Source organism: Anser anser, assembly GCF_964211835.1.
Source record: "Anser anser genome assembly, chromosome: 8".
Taxonomy (NCBI): domain Eukaryota; kingdom Metazoa; phylum Chordata; class Aves; order Anseriformes; family Anatidae; genus Anser; species Anser anser.
In genome coordinates this window covers 11,035,102-11,050,539 of record NC_139728.1, presented here as the reverse complement: position 1 = coordinate 11,050,539, position 15,438 = coordinate 11,035,102, and the positions used below count along the sequence as shown (strand labels likewise).

General features: G+C 43.1%; 1 protein-coding gene across 13 annotated transcripts in view; it reads left to right on the top strand.

Annotated features, from left to right (window-relative positions):
- The window catches only part of CEP350 (centrosomal protein 350), a 74,665-nt gene that overhangs the window by 2,009 nt on the left and 57,218 nt on the right, over positions 1–15,438 (top strand). For 4 of the 13 annotated variants that reach the window (XM_083845806.1, XM_083845805.1, XM_083845804.1 and 1 more), the window contains exons 1-5: positions 522–1,004; positions 9,797–9,882; positions 11,537–11,580; positions 12,513–12,627; positions 13,342–13,474. In XM_083845806.1, the coding sequence (XP_083701932.1) occupies positions 928–1,004; positions 9,797–9,882; positions 11,537–11,580; positions 12,513–12,627; positions 13,342–13,474 (455 nt within the window). In that variant the 5' untranslated portion in view covers positions 522–927. Of the gene's footprint in view, positions 1–50; positions 289–436; positions 494–520; positions 1,050–3,459; positions 8,409–9,329; positions 9,420–9,796; positions 9,883–11,536; positions 11,581–12,512; positions 12,628–13,341; positions 13,475–15,438 lie in introns of those variants that run through there. The other 9 variants (XM_083845803.1, XM_083845801.1, XM_083845797.1 and 6 more) reach the window with 8 other exon arrangements.

The window sequence follows — 15,438 nt, the reverse complement described above, 5'->3', positions numbered from 1 at the left end:
AGGCGAGCGGAGCGGCGCGGCGCCGCCATCTTGGGAAGGTCGGCGGCCGGCCGGTTCTCGCGAGACTTGCCCGGCAGCTCCCGCTCTCGCCGCCGCCGCCGCCGCTCCGTGTGAGGCGCGGGCCGGTAATGGCGGCCGGCCGGCGGCGCTGAGGCACCGCGCAACGGCGGGCAGCGGAGCCGAGCTCGGGGCGCCGCCCGCTCCCGCCGCCCTTCCCTCCGCTCCCGCGGCATGCCCCGGGACCTGCCCCCGCGGCGGCGGGCGTCGATCAGCAGCCGCCGTCGCCAGGTGAGGAGGCGCCGGGAGCGGCCCCAGGCCTCGCTGCGGTCCCGCCGGGGGCCGGGGCGCCGGGCGAGGTGGAGCCGGGGCGGGGCCGGCGGCGGGGGCCGGGCTGGGCCGGCGGGGGCTCTGCGGGCCGGGCCGAGCCGGGCTGGGCTGGGCTGGCGGCCCTGCCGGCTGTCACCGCGCTCGGCCTCCGCTGGCTCCCCGCTGGGTCTGTCCGCTTTATTTCTGCTTCGTTTTGCGGGGGGAGCGGGCGGGGGGGTTCCTCGGTGCCTTTCCCTTCGCTGGGAGAACCGCCCGGAGCCGCTTCGTGCCCCGAGCCGGGCTCGCCGGCTGCCTCAGCCGCTCGCCGGGCCCGCACCCGGTGCCCCCGGTGCCTCCGGGCCGTGCCGGGCCCGTGGCAGCGCCTTGGCAGCCCAAAGGCTCGGGCAGGGCTGCGGGAGGACAGCGCCGGCTCTGCCCGCTACCTCCCCAGCGCCTTCTGCCTTTACTCGTGCCATTCGTTAGCATCGAGAGTTTTAGACTAGTGCGACTGCGGCTTTTTTTTATTATTATTATTTTTATTTTTCCCCCCTGAATGGGGTTTGATGCGGTGCCTCCTGTTGATGCAGACGCCGGGAGCAGTTGGTCGCTGCCTGCCTTAGGATGGAAGCTGTATCTCAGCAACCAGGCATCTCCTGGCACGCTGCGTGCCCACTCGCCGAGGTTTCCGAGCGGAACAGGTGAACTCCCCGGCGTCTCGGGGATGAAATTTGACAACTTGACCGGTCAGTGCTGTGCTTTGGTCGTCTGAAACTCCTTCGCGGGGCTGCGGAGTGTACAGGCTCGAAGGCTGGCTCGAGAGCCCGCTGCCACCAAAAGCGTGGCCCAAACGCGCACGGAGCTGCAGCCGGTGGGGCGCTCGGTGGGTGGCTGGTGAGCTCAGCGTGCTGTCAGCCCGGCCAGGTTCGGTTATACAAACTGCTCGCTGTTCTGCGTAGTTCTGATTGCTACAACAGCTTCATTAGGTAATGCTTCAGTTAATTAAATAAAACAGAGGGTGTGGCCACGCTAACCCTGTAAACTGTTGAAGGCTTTAGTTTCTGCAAGTGACGCTACCTTAAACAAAGGTATGCTGCATCCACTAAATGGAGCAACTTAATTTCTATAGCATGACACATTTCTGCACCGGGCCAGGGTACTGTGGAAACTTTACTGCTGATTGGATTAGGTCTCGTGATACGCTCCCTAGGCTAGGTGTGGTGGGAACTGGAAGAAACATGGTTTATAAATTATAAATCATTTTATCTGCACGTATTTGTTTTACGAAGCTATTGCATAGCTCAATTTTGTCGCTGGAACGCAGGGAAGGCTTTACCAATATAAACAGCCATAATGTGGGAAGTGTCTTTCAAGTCTTGGAATAACTTTGTCAGTGATGTGTGCCACCGTGATAGAATTATTCTTTGTGAACTAAATAATGGATAAGAGCCCAATCTTGAAACTGCAGCATCTTCTACTCTAAAGAGTCAACTTCTGGCGACTCAGTTACAAAGTACGTTTAGCATTTTCTCACGCCTCTATGCTGGACTGACTGCTGGTGTCTGCTGAGACAGGTTTGTTGTATCAGACACCTGAAGGTAAAGCCATTGGTGTGATTATTCTGCTTGACTTTGGGTGCTCAGCTGAGGCTGCAGTCCTGTTTACATCTTTGAAGTTAGGCACGCTTGGTACCAGTTGAAGTGTTGGTGCACAAAGATCTCTGTTTTATAGTACTGTGTCCGTGGCAGTTAAGCGAAGCTGCGCAGTGTAAGGTGTGCGAGCGTAATGTTTTGCTGCTGCTTCTCTTTCCCCACTTTAAGCTGTGCTGGCACCAACCCTGCAGCAATCTGCTTCAGTCTGCTAAACTGGTAGAAAACTAACCCAACAACAACAAAAAAAAAGTGAATAATTTTCTGCTGGGTTAGTGAGTTGAACTGGCTCATCATGCAGTCAGACGAGTGTTGCATCTACCACAGAGGAGCAGCAAGATTGCTAGGGAGAAATATGTGTGTTCCTTCATCGTCGTCAAGTTGCTAAATTTGCTCAGTTGTAATTTATAAATTCACAGAAGGAGTAAGACGACTTTCTTTTTAATCAGTACAGCAGCATTGTTTAAAATGCGCTGCTGATGTACTGAGGCTAATACAATTTGTGCTATGTAACCAGCATACACTGTGCTAATGAGAAGAAATACAGTGGTATAACTGTGATAACAGAAGTTGAGAGTCGAGAGAGAACTTTCCTGGTACAGCTGCTATATTAGGCTGGATCAGAATGTCTGAATGTAATATTTATCTGTAGACGTAAGTGCGTGGAAGATCTGTGTATCATTGTTCTAATGATGTAATAGACTTTAATGAACTACTCTGTCGAGGATAAAATTACTTGTATGCGTACGTCTGAAACCTTTGCCAATATACTGCAGAAAGAATAGAGCAAATAAATTAACTAATCAATTATAGGAGTCGATTGAAACTTACCGAATGCTAACAGATTCTGGCTGCATTTTAGCTTTGTAAGAACAGGCTCACTGAGGACAAGATTTCACACAAAGTGTGATCCAGGGCAAAAAGGTGCCCAAGTTTAAGACAAAAACCCAGAACTTTTTCTCCGATATTTCCCGCTTACGTTAATGTGATGTGTTACGTTTGCTGGTAGGAAAATACAGCAGGTGGAATTGTCACACTGAAACAGAAAAATCTGGATTTAGTATTCAGACTCTTAAAGCATTTCATGGGATGGGATAGTAATTATTTAAATAGGAGAGAATATTTTATTGTTTTTGTTTTTTTTTAACAAGTTCAAGAAAAAGTCATCTCAGCTCAGCCCTAGTGCCAGTCATTGCGTTGCCAGGTCGGAGGCAGTGTGCTGGTGGCTACTCTTCAGCTTGTGTGTAGCTGTTTGGTTGTGTGGTGGTTTTTTTGTTTTAGTTTGTTTACTTTAAGTTTGCTGTTTGTTTGCTTTGGTGGTTTTTTTTTTGACCTCTGAAACGTTGTTATTGAGACATTATGCTTCTAAATGCAGTTTTGGAGCAAAGGCATCAGACTTGAGAAAGTGACTTTTCCCTGAAGCTTTCATGCACTTCAGTGATGCGCTGAAGAACACGGTGATCGATCTGCAGCTGACACAGCCGCAGGTGAAGTTGCTGCTCTGCTCACGTGTCCTTGGTATTGTTGAAGATTGCAAGTTGTATTGTACACTCTCAAAATTGGCAGGTCTGGTTGTTGTACTCAGCCAAAGGAGTTGCCTATAAAGTCTTTCTAAAGAAGACTGTCTCGGTGGAGTGTTCCTTGTGGGATGAAGGGTGCAGGACGCTGGCCTTTCGAGGGCAGGGCTTGTTGAAGAAGTTGAATTTATTCTGCTGAATGGATTTATTCTGGGCTGCAAGGGGTGAGATCTTCCAACATGCAGTTTACAGTCACTGGAGACGGAATGAGTGAACTTGTGTTACGAAGGCCAAGGAAACAAATGCAGGAGTGTTTTATCGTTCTTGAAAGTAGGATGTGTAGCTTCTTTCCTTCTCTGTCGTAAACGCAGAGATCTTAGTAGTCAAAGGCAATACAGAACTCCTGAATGGATAGGCCAAGCCTTGTGTGCATCTCCTTAATAAATGGTGCATTGTCTGTGCCTTTGTACTCTGATTCTTCACGAACAATGAATCAAGTTACGCTAGCTGTCACAACACTTGTTTCAATAGATTTCCTCAGAGCACCTCCTAGCATGTGATGCAGCAGAGTAAGACATACAGTGCGTTTTACTTTTGGTTAAACTACTGATCCATTTTTTACTTCCAGCCGCTGCTGTAACGTCGCCTGTGATGAAGCAGGGATGCTTTTGCAAGCTGCCATATCTTCTGCCAGCAGAAGTGTGTTGTAAATATCCATCCTCAGCTTATACTGGGACAGAGCCGTTCAGTAAGGTTTCATTTATAGAGGAATCTTCAGTGTAGTTTGGATGCAAATTTAGTAGCTGGCTGATGTCAGTGGTTTTGTCTTGGAGCTCATGCAACGTGTTCCTATTTTTCAGCTCTATTTTCTGGTGTTTGATGGATGTGGGACTGTTGATACCATTTATCTTACTGGTTAATGGTTAGAGGTAGCGACGTGCTTTGACATTTTTTGCTGCTTTTCTATCTGCAAATGTGTGTTACATCTTGACTGCGCTCTTTTTTACAACTGCTTTAATATCCCTAAAAGCTTTTTAAATGTTTTTCTAGTTTAAGACAGATCAAATGTCATCTATACGTAACTTTTAAAATCTTCTGGGGTGTTGTTTTTAATCAGTACTTTCCAAAGCCATAAGAAGCAGAATGTGAGAGATCTTTTGGTATATTTACTGTTTGCACTGCAAGACAAAATACGGAATGTTTTATAAAATTTTACTTTGTATGTTTACTTCAGCAGCTAACATGTGCAAGCTCCTTGGGCAGTGCTGGTTATTGTCAGCGTTGTCTTGCATCGACTTCAAGTAATTGTTATCTTTATACGTGCCCTCACTCACGGGGTGCAGTGCAGTCTGGACCAGGAAAATATTCCTGAGTTGAGTAATAGCAGCAGCAGGGCAGATTAAATACCAGGCAGAACCACCTGAACAGCCACCCTGGATGGTTTGAACCCATTGACTGTGTACTACAGCATAACTGAAAAATCCCGAGAAGAAAAATCCCCAACTTTTGGACTGAAATCATTTGGGAAGAGCGAAGCAGAAGTTGCAGGCTCAGAGGTGGTGTGGTGGGGAAGTGCTGAGATGAAGTTTGCGTTTGTGAAGCATGGACCAGTTGGGGTAGGACTTGGGCATTGAATTATTAACATCCTTTTAGAGCCACAGCCCCTGAAATACATTTCATTTAAAGGCGTATTACATAAATGAGCACTGAGAGAAGGCAGGGGGAGGACCCAACTGGTTGTGCAGAGCAGGCTGTAGTTTGTTGTTGTTATTTGTTACATAAATTTTAGTTGTAGATTGTTGCACTGGAACTTGTCCCCAGTCCCGAGGAAGGTCAGTAAATCACTAGCATCAAATTGCCTTGAGAGAGAGAGAGTTTTCTCAACAGATATTGAGGCTTTTTTTTTTTAATGTTAATTTGATACAAGAATAACCAAGTCTTAGAACAATGTATTATGGCTATTTTGAGCTCCTGTTTATTTGGGGTAATGCAATATGGTAAAAGCTCAGATTCCAGAAAAACGAGTAGGTAAAGGTATTTGTATTGCAGACTTCAGCATGTCACTAGAAACTGTTTTCTGCGGAATTTAAGGAGACGTGGAAAGTGTTTCTGGCATCTTTAAATAGCAATTCCCTCCCTTTCAGCAGGCTGGCTCAGCAAAGCAGTGCGAGTGGGGTCTGACCATGCGTGTCCACCTGTGCCCGTCCATTACTACCAGCAATCCACAGCTGGCTGGACTTCCAGGGGGGCTTTGGGATTCCGACGTCAGCTTTCCATTATTTGTAACGGAAAATTTGAAATACTTTGCCAACAGGAAGAATGTCCCTAAGGCCTTCGTGTCTGCGTGCGTTTTCCCTGTGGCCGTGTTGCGGGTGCTGCGCGAGGCTTGGGTGCGGTGGGACACGCTGGAGCTGGCTGCGCGGCCTCCCCACGTGTGCTTGAGCTCCAGTGGTGTCTCCACAGCAAGGAGGAGGTGGTGGCAGTGCCACCAGCGCACTCCTTCTCCTCGAGGGAAAGGCAATAGCAGCTTCGAGCCTTTGCCCTCGGGTGACGGGTGCAAGTTACGCTGCGCGTCACACACCGGTACGGGACTGGGGGATCGATCATGTTCCCCAAGGCTTCCTTTCCTTTCCTTCTGCTTGCCTGAGGATGGAGCTTGTGGTGCAACACGGCTAAAACAGCAAAAAAGAACCAAAAAGCTACTTCCAGTCCTTGCCATATTCACAGTCCACTTCACTTTACGACAGAATCCCATCGACTTTCTGCCTGAACAAGGTAAGAAAGAGCAAGGGATGAGGAAAGGCAGATGGCTCTTCTGTTGGCACCGCGGCTTTGTGGTGGCTTAACCTACGTCAAGTGCTAGCCTCATGAATTCCCAGGCTGTAACAAAACTCCTTTTAACGGGCTTAAACATTTAAGAACGTCCCTCAGAAGTCAATATTAATCATTTGTTTCCTTCCCTACCCTGAGCAAAGCTTCATCTTTTTCTTTTGTGTGATTCGTTTTCATTTGGCATCCCTTGTGTTGTAATGAGAAACAGAGTCCTGAGGAGCAGCGTTCCCTCTGCACACCGTGCTTTTTTTTGGCGTTTCGCATAACCACTAAATGGTAACAAAAACCGTGAGCAGCCTCCTGGTCACAGCCTCTGCCTTCTCTGAATCCGTATGATTCAGTTTCCTCTCCTGTTTCCTTATTTCGGTGTCATGACTTCTGAATTTCCTCTTTCTTTTGCTTGAGGTTGTGCTACCAAGAAAAAAAAATAAATTACTGAGGATACTTGAAAAACTGCACAATGAGACCACTGTACCAGTTCCTTTTCTTCCTTTTTGCTGCTTTCTACTGGTTCTTCACAAGTTTGTTCCATTTCTCTGTTGTACCTGTCTTTTTCTCCATTCTCTTTCTCATCTTGGTTTTTATGGATGCTTTCCTGTCTCTTTTCCTAGTCCTGGTTTTTATCTCTTGACGTTTTTTGAGAACCTTTGCTAAGCATATTCTATTCTCGCATTGCCCTTTCTTTTCACAAATGCTGCTCTCTTACTATATTGACTTGTTATTTCGTTATCTGCTGTTCAATGCCATCCTTGGTATGTGTAGTAAATACAATGCTTGTTTTTATTTTTATTTTTTTATTTTTGGCCATGTACTTCTCTTCGTTTCTGTTTCCTCCTTTCTGGTGTCATCTCATGCCCTTTCTGGTCCGTCAGTCTTCAGTTTTGCTTCCCGTAGGAACTGCCTTTGTGGAAGAGAGTGGTGATTTTGATTTTATTTTTTTCTTGCAGGAGTTCAGAATATAGCCTTTTCTTGCTGGTTCCCACTTAATGTGCTCATCTGCAGCAGTGCTGCTGCACCTCCTTACGTGTAGCATTTTCTGCCGTGGACAAATGAGTAAAGAGGAGAGGGGCCCGTGGCATGGGCTTGAAATGTCAGAGCACGGTGGGGTTTGCACCTTCGCTGTTCGCTCAACCAGGCTGGGCAAAGCAGCGTGCAGTGAACCTGGGCAGGCAGGCAGCATCTACCAGGGAGCAGTCAGATAACCAGGAGATCAGGTTTGCTGAATCTGCGGTCTCCTACCTTTGGTCACAGACTTTTGAGATCCTCATGGCCTTATCCAGCCTGCAGATAACCTTTGGCTTCCACAAGTTCTTTGGAATTTCAGTTGTTGAGCTGCTTTTTGTCCAACCCCCAACATCCTTCTTTTAAGTTATGTGTTAAATTATGATGGATCATTCAGTTTAGAAAAAAAAATACATATTTTTTTTTGAAGCAGTCATTTCAGAATGCAATTTTTACAATGTGTTTGGTCTTAAAGTTGTTCATGGGACGTTTTTTGTGTTGATGTACTATGTGTTTTCAAAAATAGTTTAAACTTCCCAGTATTATTCTATGGTTACTATTAATTTCAGAGCATTTCAATGTTTAACTGGTCCGCTACCCGGTATGTAAATCCTATAAATAGATTGACAACTGTATCTTGATTTTCTTTTTTTCTCCCAGGCCCCTTGGCTGTGCTCTTGGTAGCACTGAAGAGCCTGCTGGCTCGTTTAACTTCTGGCAGGGGCAGGGCATTGACTTACACGAGTATTTGTTTAGAAAGAAGCTGTTTTATTAATCTTTAGCAATTCAGATGGTGAGAATCAACATCGCTTGTAGGTAGATCTTGGAAAGTTAATAAATTCTCCCCTGCAAAGGAAGGGAGAGGGACATCTAAAGACCAAACCTTTATAGCTATGAATTACGTTCCATATGAAAACGACTGCAGCGTTGGCTTCCTGAAACTGTAGACAGCTCCGGAGTTCTCAGTTCGATGTTGTGTTTTTTTTTCTTTCGTCTCCCCCCCAAACAGCAGCAACCTGAGTTAAGCAAAACAGCTTGGTGGAGCTCAGCAGGCTGCGCTGAAACCAGTGAGAGGCCGACCGTATACCTGGGGCTGGCACTGCAGGTATTTGTTAGGAAAATACAGCAGGGTGCTATGTGATCGCTCCCTGGCTTTTACAGTAAGAAGCTGAGGAGCCTTTTGTAGAGCAGCGCAATGCTCTGAACTGAGGCACTGCAGCAGTACTGCTGAGCATCAGCACAGAGCTGGGAGCGATCAGTAGCACTGAGGTGTTCACAAGGCGGGTTTGCTGCTTCAGCCTGACTTGTGCTCTGCTTAGCGCAGGTAAAGGGCTGGCAGCCTTTGCTCGAGTGTCAGGCTGAAAGATACAATGAATAATTCCACGCATTTTTATAAATCCAGCACTTTCCTTGAAGAGTTTAGGAATACATAGGGTATATTACAATACTGCATTCACAGGGCATAATAAAATAGGCTACATAGGGTTGTGTGTTTATAATAATGAGAACAATTCTAGTCCCAGATAAGTTCTCTTAAATATATTGGCAATTCAAAGGATAAGAATAAATCCCAAGTCATTACTTGAGGAGTGATAATGAAATCCCTTAAGAAATGGTTTCTTGTCCAGAAGTTCTCTTATGCTAAATTTACCTATCGGTAATGCGACGGTTTTGTCACATTTCTGTTTGGGCCAGAAACCTGATAATGATATGATATGACATGTGCAGCAGCTCTCAAACCTGGTTCTTGATGGAAAATTCCTGCACTTTTATTAATGTTCGCTTTCCACTTCTCTAGCACAACACTTCTTTGTTCCAGTGGTGGAGAAGATAACTGAGATGATTTCTAGGGCCAGGCAGTAGCATGCTTTGCAGCATGAGTGACGTGAGACTCCAAGCTGTGGGTCTGCATGAACAAGCTCTGCAGCACCTGTCCTAAAAGCAGAATCTGCCATCTTTTGCAGTGAAAACAATAAGAAATAACTTTTTCCATAAATTAACTGCCTTTTTTTTTTGCTGGTTGTAGTGTCCTGCTGTGGTTCTGTTCTGTCTTCAACAGGGACAAGTGACACACTCGTCTGGCATTGGCAGAACTGAGTATTCTCCTCAAACCTTTGTAGGTTCAAGCTATATTGCCTCTGTTTCCCCTTCAAGTTCAGTATTTCAGCATTGTCATCTTCTGTTGGCTTTGCGGGAATACTTACTGCTGTGGTCTGAATTGGATGACCTCTGAGTTTCTTTTTTATCGAGTTCACTCTTATTTGCAACAAGTAAAGAAAACAAAAGCAAAACCCTCTTTATCTAGAGAATTTTGTGGTTTCTGAACAACTGCAGGCTGTAAACAGATTTGTAGTTTGCTACTGAATTTCTGATTTTGTTCATGATGTGGGTTTGAAATTGTATAAGGTGAATATCCTTCCTAGTGATCAAGATCGTATGATCTTTAGCATATGACCTTTGATTTTTATGTGAATATTTTTTTATTTTTTTTAGAGAGATTGACACAATGTGGACCAACAAGGCAAATGAGGTGCCTCTACAAAGTCCAAGGCATAACCAAGCCAAGGATTCTACCAGAGGTATGGATTTTTATTTTACTTCATTGCTTTATTCTAAAAGATGTTTTATCGTGACTGCTTTGAAATGTTGTGGAGTTTTTATAGACAGCATTCTTCTGCCTCAATGTGGAAGCTAAGGCCATGTGTTACACAGCTTCCTTTCTGCAGAGGTAGCAGTTTTGTACTCTGATCTGCAGAGTATTTGCTGATCTGCAGTAAGAATTGCCAGCCTGTGGTACAGTTGCCAAGATAGCACAGAGACAGATTTTTTTTTTTTTGGACTGTTGTAGAGGGGGAGCAGTGCAGGAACAGAAATTGGGAACTGTAGTATCTTGAAAGAAGTGCCTGAGAGGCAGCTATTCCTGATTCTCTTGCTCAGTTCCAAAGTGGTAAAGAGCTAAAGGCTGTTGAAAAGCAGCAGTACATCACCACTAAGATGACTGGCAGTGCTCACGTCGCCCTGAGTTGGAGGAATCCAGTTAGCTTTTTACTGTCCTGATTAGCCTGTAATTTAGGGAGGGGATGAGTATACTGCCATCCATAAGAGGAAGAAGGTTCTTGTCTGGGAGAGCAGCTGAGTCACATGTTCAGTCTGTGGTTCAAGATCAAGCATATGATCGCCACTATGACAAAACTGAATGCCAGAAATTATTTTAAAAGTAGAAACAGATGAATATTTTATCTGTAAGAAGACATTATTGTTGATTGTCTCTTGAGATAGCTTCAGTTTCTTTTCAAATTACATACATTGTGAGACTGAGGTGTTCTGTAGACACGATATCCTGTCTTTCAAGGACAAAGCAAAGTCTTTTCTGTGCTGCTTCCCTATCCCTCCTATTCCTTGGTGTTGTTGAATCTTAGAAATGAAACTGGCAGTTTTGTTTTTTTTTACTGTAAGGAGACTCTTATTTTTATTTTTTAACTTTCTAATACTACTATCCTCCATGGCTCCTATCCACGTTAAGGTTTTGCACATTGTGTTTGTAAACCATTAGATTTTTTTTTTTCTTGAAAGAAAGAAAGGAACTGAAGACGTAAATAGTTTTAGAGGAAAGTACTACTGTACCCTACTGACCTCGGTTGTGCGTAGAGCTCATGCTATCTGTTAAGGTTGAGAGTTGATTAGTGCCTCCTGTTTGCTCTTCACAAGCATTACTTCTCTTTTGTTTGTAGAGTGTAGAGTTCAAAAGGGTTCCTATTCAAAATTCACGTGTTCAAAGTTTTTTGAGTAGTCTTTCAGTGACCATGTATTCGTGCTCAGTTTACTGGAGAAGAAAGGAGGGGAGAGAAACAACAGCAAAAAACAAAACAACAAAAAAAGTAGTTAACCTATAGTGTAATAGGAAAATGTAAGATATTTGTGTTGCGTTAATTAACTGTCTTTACGTTATCTTTTAAACATCTTCTATAATGAATGGTAGATTTGGTTCCAAGTGTAATAATGCATTCAACCTAACCTGCTGAACTCATTACATTTGACATTAAATACTTTGTTGCTCTGTTAAGATGAGTCTTGGCTGATAACAGCCTCTCACTGAGGATATTGACAGGCTGGAATTGAGTCATTTAAAGAACTTGATTAGTGAGCCAAGGAAAATTGTTTTGAAGCGATATCTTCTTTCATTATTTTCCATTTACTAATAAGAAATGTATTTATTTGTTTCTGCTCTCCAAGATCCAACTGCAGCATGGGCTACTTTTTCTCAGACTAAGGCTGCTGTAAGTACTTACTCTTTTTCTTACCTCTTTTCAAACCAGCTTTTGCAATAGCTTTAACTAAATGTTATTTTACTCAGTGATTTGCTGTTAGACGAGTTGAAAATTGAGCATGTGGTTGGAGTACGTGCATGTTGAACAGTCCTCTATCTTGGAAAATGTTTTCCACATGCAATAGAAGAAATTTTTGTCACAGCAAGTTTAGTCTTGAGTATAGTGCTACCTGCTAAGTTTCAAGTGTAGTATTACTTTACTTTCTATCTAAGAAAATGCGGAGTTCTATTTTGTTTTATTTTTTTAATTTTGAAAAAAACCCTGCTCTCTCCTGCTTACTACAAAACAGTCAGAAACTGGGGCTCTACCAGTGTGTTTCATAATTTTTCAACTTACTTTGAGCATTAGAATTGCTGTCTTTCAGTGGGAACTTAACTTAGGTGCTTGAGAAATTGCACTGTATTTTTTAAGAAACTGACTTCAGTAAAGCCAAACAGCTTGAGTTTGGGGGGAATTCAGCTCTTTTCCAGAGCCTCGTCACTTTAAATAGCTGAGCATCAGTGTGGGATTTTACTTGTGAAATCCTGTATCATGCTCTCTTTTTGAAAAGAGCATTATAGAACATATTCCAAGTGGAATTAATACTTCATTGACACTATGTTAAGACTCTGAATGGCATGTTGTTATTAATTTCTTCACAACAGCCTACTTATGGAAACAAAACTATGCAGCAAAACCTAACTTAATCTTTTTAAATAAATCTTATTAATCTTACAGTTTCTGGTCATAAGGCCAGTTTTGCAGCATGAGCATTGTGAATTCGCTTTTGCCTGAAGTTTTATTCTTTATGAAAAATGAGGAAAAAATTGTCACATTAGGAGAAAATACTTGTGGTTTAAAAATTGAAAACTATTCTTACATGTATTATCTTCAAATTCTAGCTACGTCATATAGAGAACAAGTTGGAAATAGCTCCTACCAGCACAGCTGTGTTTGATTCTGTCATGGATGCCAAGAAGCCCTCTGCTAGCGCAAGCAGGAAAATAAGCAGAAAGGGTATGTATTATTTAGAATATAGCATGCAAGGCAGGGTAAAGCCACTGCATTCTGGGAAGACTTGTTTTTTTCCCCTTTCCTTCATGCACCCAAGTTGTCTCCTGATTATAATCTTCACTGATGAAGGACTAATTGCCCAGGAGAAACTAATGTTTTCTTAGCTTGGGAAAGAAGGTGTGCTAACGTAGTCATCTGGCTGTAGGGAGTGACAGGACTCGCCCGTTGCTGAGTGCTTGTCGCATCCAGATACTTCATGAGGGTCTTTGGATAACAGTTGTATATGCCTATGTTTACACTGGAGGAGCTGTTTATATTTTTAGTCTTTGTCAACTCTTATACCCTGTATGAATGCTGATCTGATACTTTATTTTGTTTTAACATCAACTTTTTAGAACATCCTGGTAATGCTGGTTTTTCTACAGTGCGTGTGGCAGACCGACCTCTAGTGGCAGCATCACCAGCATCCATAGGTTTAATTACTTCTAATTAATGTTTAAGAATTATTTTCTCTTTAAATATCATTGCTTCAAGCATGTGCTAGCTTGTTTCTAGTTCCTGGGATCAAATTGTTGAAAGAGAAAGGGAGTACTTCAGATGCTATTCTGCTGCTTGCTCACCCCCCAAAACTCTTTGCTTAATTGTTCATCCCTAAAAGTTTTCTCCTTGTGGAGAGGAGATCGGCATATATAGATGATTTTTTGGTTTCTGCTCCAGCTTCCCGGTCCTCCAGCCAAAGTAAATCAAGCAAGGAGAAGTCCTCACGCAGCCCTCTTCGAGCGACAACCCTTGAAAGCAATGTGAAGAAAAGCAACCGTGTGGAATTTCGTGAACCGTTGGCTTCATACAGGTTAGTGCTGGGACAACTGACTGTTAAAATGTGCTCAGATCAGAATTAACTTAATTCTGATGTTTCTGAATGCAGCTCAGAAATTGATTTGCTTCCTCCCCTCGCTCACCCACATGAGCAGCATGTTGTGTTGAACAAAAGTTTATTCATTTTTTAGAAACGTTACAAATTTACTTTTTGTTCAGAGAATGAGTTTAAAGTCAAATGCCTTGAATTGGGGCCATCTCATCAAGCTAACAGTGGCCTGATACATTTCTTAAGTTAAGTTATAAGGTATGTAAGAAGGAGCAAAAAGATTATTTCCTCATGCTTTTCCAACTTTATTTCATCAGTTCTTTAGCACGTGTTTCCAAATGTATTACCATAGGACAGTGTGGAACAAGAACGTAGTACAAAAGGTGCATTTAGTTTGGTGTGTGTCTATGTGCATCACCCAAAAACTAGTCACTGAAGGAATAAGAACAGCTGGATCAAGGAGAAAAGCGGCTGAGGATATTGCAGGCCATAGAACATGGTGGGGTGTGAGGAAAGAAAGAAACTACAGCAAGCTTGTTTTTCCCTACGTGTTAAGTACTGTACTGCTTCTGTAAGCTGCTATAGGATGCTTCAAAAACTTTCAGAAAGAAAGAGAACCTGCAGCAGAAACAAACTGATTATAACTTGCTATTACATCAGAGTTCAGAAGACTTTTACTGCGCCTTCTTCAACTCCTTGGGTTTTATAAGCACAGGCCTTATTCCTGATGAATAGCTTGATTGGGTTGGTAATACCTTTTGGATGGATTTGAACACATACTTAGCATTTTTTGTGCTAAGTCTTCTCTCAGTGAAGTCGAATTGCTGCTGACTGAATAGAATTGGAACAGTAGTGGTGTTTTTTCTTTTTTAAATTCCTCTACATCTCTATCAACAATTGTTAACCTTCCTCCTAAGTTTTGGTCTCCTGGTTCACTTCTCGTGTGAGTTGTTCTTCTTTCCTTTCATGGGAGGCTGATTTGGATCAGTTTTGTAATCTTGGGACAGTTTTGTTAATTGAACAACTCTGGTGTGTACCCTGACTGGAATAACTCATACACATGAGTTACTTGTTTTAAAAACAATTAGTGAAATTAACAGACATCAGGGAAAACAGGAAAATAAAAGCAGGTAGACTCATGCCATTATACTAAATTGAAAAAGAATAATTTTCTTATAGTATGAAGACTGTGTGGCATTGGGGGGGGGATTAATTTGGGGATTAGCATCAGAGCTGCTACATTAACACGTTACTTCTCATCTGACTACCGTCTGTGGTAGATGCTTAAGTCGTGCATAGGAAAACAAAAACAATGGTTAGAAAAATCTGTATATAATATTTATTTTTGCTGGTGAAATTCTGTGCAATTAAACCACTCAAATTTTGTAGTTATGTTGATTGGTAATGCTTACTGCACTATGTGACAAAAATGTGCAGCGAGGGGGAGAGAGACAATTTCACGAGTGCAGTATTAAGGAGCTGCTTAAACGAGTTCTGTAAACATAGCTGCTGAAGGAGCAAGCCAGCTAGCTTAGATGCTGGATACTCACCTCTTGAGCCCCACATCAGTAAAAATATTAAGTACGTTTTTGTCCTGACAGCATGTGCACCTCCAGTCTATTAAACAATTAGTCTTCTACTGCAGAAAATGCCAAGAGATACTTAGCTTGCTGAACTTCTCTGTTCTCAGTAACATTTACATTTGTTGCAATACAGACAGCTTACTCTGAAGGTGTTGTGAGTGGCTTGCCTTTTTAATGCTCTAATACGGGGCAGGGGTCTTTGTGCAATTTATTTGTTTTCTCAACTAACGAGCATGCTTTCAAGGAACTGTGCATGGGTGCACTGCTCTGTTTTAGAGAACATATGTTAATGAGGCTTGTCACTTAAGTTGTGCACTTGGCTTTTATTTAAAGCTTTTTTTGTTTAATTAAAAGGGTGATGTCACT